General features: G+C 46.2%; 1 protein-coding gene across 1 annotated transcript in view; it reads left to right on the top strand.

Annotated features, from left to right (window-relative positions):
- The window catches only part of LOC113217409 (uncharacterized), a 12,400-nt gene extending 12,313 nt beyond the window's left edge, over nt 1–87 (top strand). The window contains exon 12 of the mRNA XM_052269929.1: nt 33–87. Within this exon, the coding sequence (XP_052125889.1) occupies nt 33–87 (55 nt within the window). The remainder of the gene's footprint in view (nt 1–32) is intronic.
- The last annotated feature ends 3,829 nt before the right edge of the window (nt 88–3,916 follow it).

Raw genomic sequence — 3,916 nt, 5'->3', positions numbered from 1 at the left:
GTGTGGCACCAGAAGTTTTATCTGTATCCCAGGTCAGCAAGAAACCAGAAGAATCATTTCCAGAGGTTTTTGAAGGACTTGGACTGATGGGCGAAGACTACCTAATCAGACTGGAAAAAGGAGCCATACCATATGCAGTCACTCAGAGCCGGAGAATTTCAGTTCCTCTATTTGAACCTACTAAGAAGGCCATCAAGGAACTGATACAACTGGGAGCCATCGAAGAGGTTAGTAAACCAACCCCTTGGTGTGCAGCTGCAGTCCCCGTTCTGAAACCAGACGGCAGTGTAAGAATTACCGTTGATTACACTCAATTGAACAAGTATGTTCTAAGGGAGTGCCATGAGATGCCCACTGTAGACGAATGCCTCGCAACCATTGGAAAGGAAGCAAAACTGTTTAGTAAGCTGGACGCAAAGTGGGGGTACTGGCAGGTCCAGTTGAGCCCTAAATGCAGACAGCTCACTACATTTATTACCCCTTTTGGTAGATTTCAATGGCGGAGAATGCCAATGGGATTGAAGTCATCTGGGGAAGTGTACAAAAGCCGTAAAGTAAAAGCACTGCAAGGCCTTGAAGGAGTCATCAACCATGTGGATGATGATCTGATTTGGGGAAGAGATATTGAAGAGCATGACAATCGCCTCCTCAAAGTCCTCCAAACTTATAAGTCAGCTGGTATAACACTAAACAAGTCCAAATGTCAGTTCCGTGTTCCAGAATGCAACTTCTTAGGTCAGCGTGTCTCGGCAGATGGTATCAAGCCCGGTGAAGAGAAAATCAAGGACATTCTCAACATGCCGGTCCCCAAGGATGAAACTGCAATCAGAAGTTTCCTCTCCAGTGCAAGATATCACCTAAAGTTTGTACCTAACCTGTCTCAAATGCTAAAACCAATCAATGATTTATTAGCAGGTGGGAAAGCAATGGAGTGGACGGACACCCAGCAGAAGAGTTTCGAAGAAACCAAGAAGGCACTTACATCAACTCAGGCGCTGGCGCTGTTCGACCCCAAGCTCCCCACTCGACTCTCAGCAGACTCCTCTGGGTACGGACTGGGCGCAGTTTTGGAACAACAGCAGAAATCGGGTGAGTGGAAACCAGTACATTTTGCGTCACGAGTTCTCTCTGATGTAGAGACCAGATATGCTCAAATAGAAAAGGAAGCACTTGCAGCCACATGGGCCTGTGAAAAATTAGGAGCATATCTTATTGGACTTCCTAAATTTGAATTATGTACTGACCACAAACCACTGGTGTCAATTCTTGGTGAAAAACCAATTAGTGAATTGTCCACCCGTCTGCAAAGGTTCCGAATGAGACTGACGCCTTTCCGTTATGTTATTAATCACATTCCTGGAAAATGTATGCATGCAGCAGACACTTTATCCAGAATGCCCTCAGGAAGCAATGCCGGAGCACCAGATGTCATCCAAGAAGTACGTCTGGAAGAAGCAGCTGTCGCAGAGATCCCCGCATCACCTGCCATGTGGACCTCAATCAGGGAAGCCCAGAAGAGAGACCCCACATGCAAGCTGCTGCGAGACACCATTTTAAATGGATGGCCAGAGGAACCTCACCAGCTACCCATAGAGCTGAAACCATTCCATCAAGACAGAGGTATACTGAATATACTGAAAGATGTCATAATGTGTGCCAAACGTTTCTACATTCCAGTTGAGCTGCAGAAGTCCATGCTGGAAAAGTTGCATCAAGGCCACCTCAACACCAACAAGTGTCGAGGCAGAGCACATGATACAGTCTGGTGGCCAAGTATCAGTAAGGAGCTCTCTGATTACATTTCTAATTGTATTACTTGCAAAGTGAACAGGAAGAATCCACCGGAGCCACTGATGACCTTGGAGACACCAGAGCGACCCTGGCACACTGTGGGGATGGATTTCGCAGAGAGAGGCAGCCGCAAGTTCATCATCGTTGTTGATTATTTTTCGACATACATCGAAGTGGCTGAAGTGCCATCCACATCAGCTTCAACAGTCATACCCAAGCTGTTTGAAATATTTGGGAGACACGGAATTCCGTGTATAGTCAGGTCAGATAATGGGCCGCCATTCAACTCTTATGCATTTTCTAATTTTGCCTCAATCTGTGGATTTCAGCATATCACCAGCAGCCCAAAGGCACCCTGGAGCAATGGCAAAGCTGAAGCCGCTGTCAAGGAGTTCAAGAAAATCCTGATTAAGGAGCCATTGCTACATCTTGGACTTTTGGCTTTGAGAAATGCACCAATGGAGGAAGGACTAAGCCCGAGCCAGCTGTTGATGGGACGCAGCCTACGCACTACACTCCCCCAGCTGGAAGAAAATTTGCTGCCTGACTGGCCATACCTGGACAAGTTCAAAACTCAAAGGAAGGAGAGACAGGCCAAGCAAGAACAGACGTTCAATGCACGGCACAGAGCTCGTCCGTTGTCAAAGTTATCAAAAGGTGAGCGAGTCTGGATAATTGACCACAAATCCTTTGCTACAGTTACAGGCATGGCGAACACTCCCAGGAGCTATTGGATCATGACAGATGATGGCTCCACTATGAGAAGGAATCGAAGGGACTTAATGGACGTTGGACCAGTAGAGTCAGAGCATCAACCAGGAATGTTCGAGTACTTGGCCTCACTCCAGGCCAGTCTGACACCTCCGACACCTGCAGAGCCAGAGCAGCAGGTGGTCGTACCTTCTCCTCCTCCTCAAAGGAAGCGCACCCCGCAAAGCTCCAAGAAGACACAACGTGTGAGCCAAGGTCCAGCCGACGGCAAGGGCCGCGGGAAGCGGCGTTCCTTATCGCCAAGTAAACCTGGCGGGAGCGTTGTCAGAACAGGACTAAAGACACGCACCCGCGACATCAAGCCACCCGAGCGCTACCAAGACGCTTCATGGGGCGGGACTGCCCAGTGGTGACTTTACTCCGTGTTTTACCTGTGTCAATAATTGTTTTCTCTCTACATTGTTATTAGAGCTGTATAAACTATTCTCATGACCTAACACGTTTGTCCTGTATTAAAGATCTTTTCCTGTAAATCACACCATCTCTCATCGTGATGTTTTCTTTCTTGGTTTTGTAACATTTACAATTTGCTGTGTTACATTATATAGTTGCCTTTGTTAACATTTCTATTTGCCTTTGTTAACATTATATTTTGCTGTGTTAACTTCCATAATTCTGCATTTTTGATTGCACTCTGCTTTTCGCTTTTTTGAGTGTTTTCTCTGTGATTGTATTTCACATTATTTATGCTTGTGATATATTATGCATATGCCGTGTGATATATTTATATATTGTTGCTATTTCCCTTTAGCTGACAGCCTTAGTTTTTGCTATATTGAATCTCGATGTCAGCTAACGTAAGAGAAGGGGGGATGTGCGGAGAACCAATAGTGATGGTCCCCGGGAGTAGGCTTTCCCCGGTCTGGTTCCCCACGTAGTTCCGTAACCCGCCACTAGGGCGCGGTAGTGATCAGGTAGGCGGTCAGCTGTTATTCTGTTACTTGTCTCTGAGCATCCGAGCAATAAACATCTACCTGCCAAACTCGTGTGTTACTCCGTACACCTCGCACAGGTTCGACTTTGTTTTGAGAACAATTTCTCACTGGGATGCCAGGATTAGAAAGCAAGACTGACCGTCCATTCCGTGAACTGCGACCAGCCCATTAGGCTTCGGTGCTCACGGGTCTGTGTGCCAAAGATCTGCCTGACCATGAACAATTACCAAGTTTTGTGTCGTGAGTTTACCGATTTTCAGCCAACTGAAAACCCGGTGCAGATAAAAAAGATAGCCTTTTGTTTTCTTCTAGCTCTTAATGAGGAGCAGGGCTTTTAAAATCGGGCCTCAAATATTATGAAATATACCTTGCTATTGAGTTGCAGGCTAGGAGATCTTGTAATAAATTATTTTATGAAA

The sequence above is a fragment of the Frankliniella occidentalis genome, unplaced genomic scaffold (assembly GCF_000697945.3).
Source record: "Frankliniella occidentalis isolate FOCC.00 unplaced genomic scaffold, Focc_3.1 Scaffold106, whole genome shotgun sequence".
Taxonomy (NCBI): Eukaryota; Metazoa; Arthropoda; class Insecta; order Thysanoptera; family Thripidae; genus Frankliniella; species Frankliniella occidentalis.
This window is presented reverse-complemented; position numbering and strand designations above follow the sequence as displayed.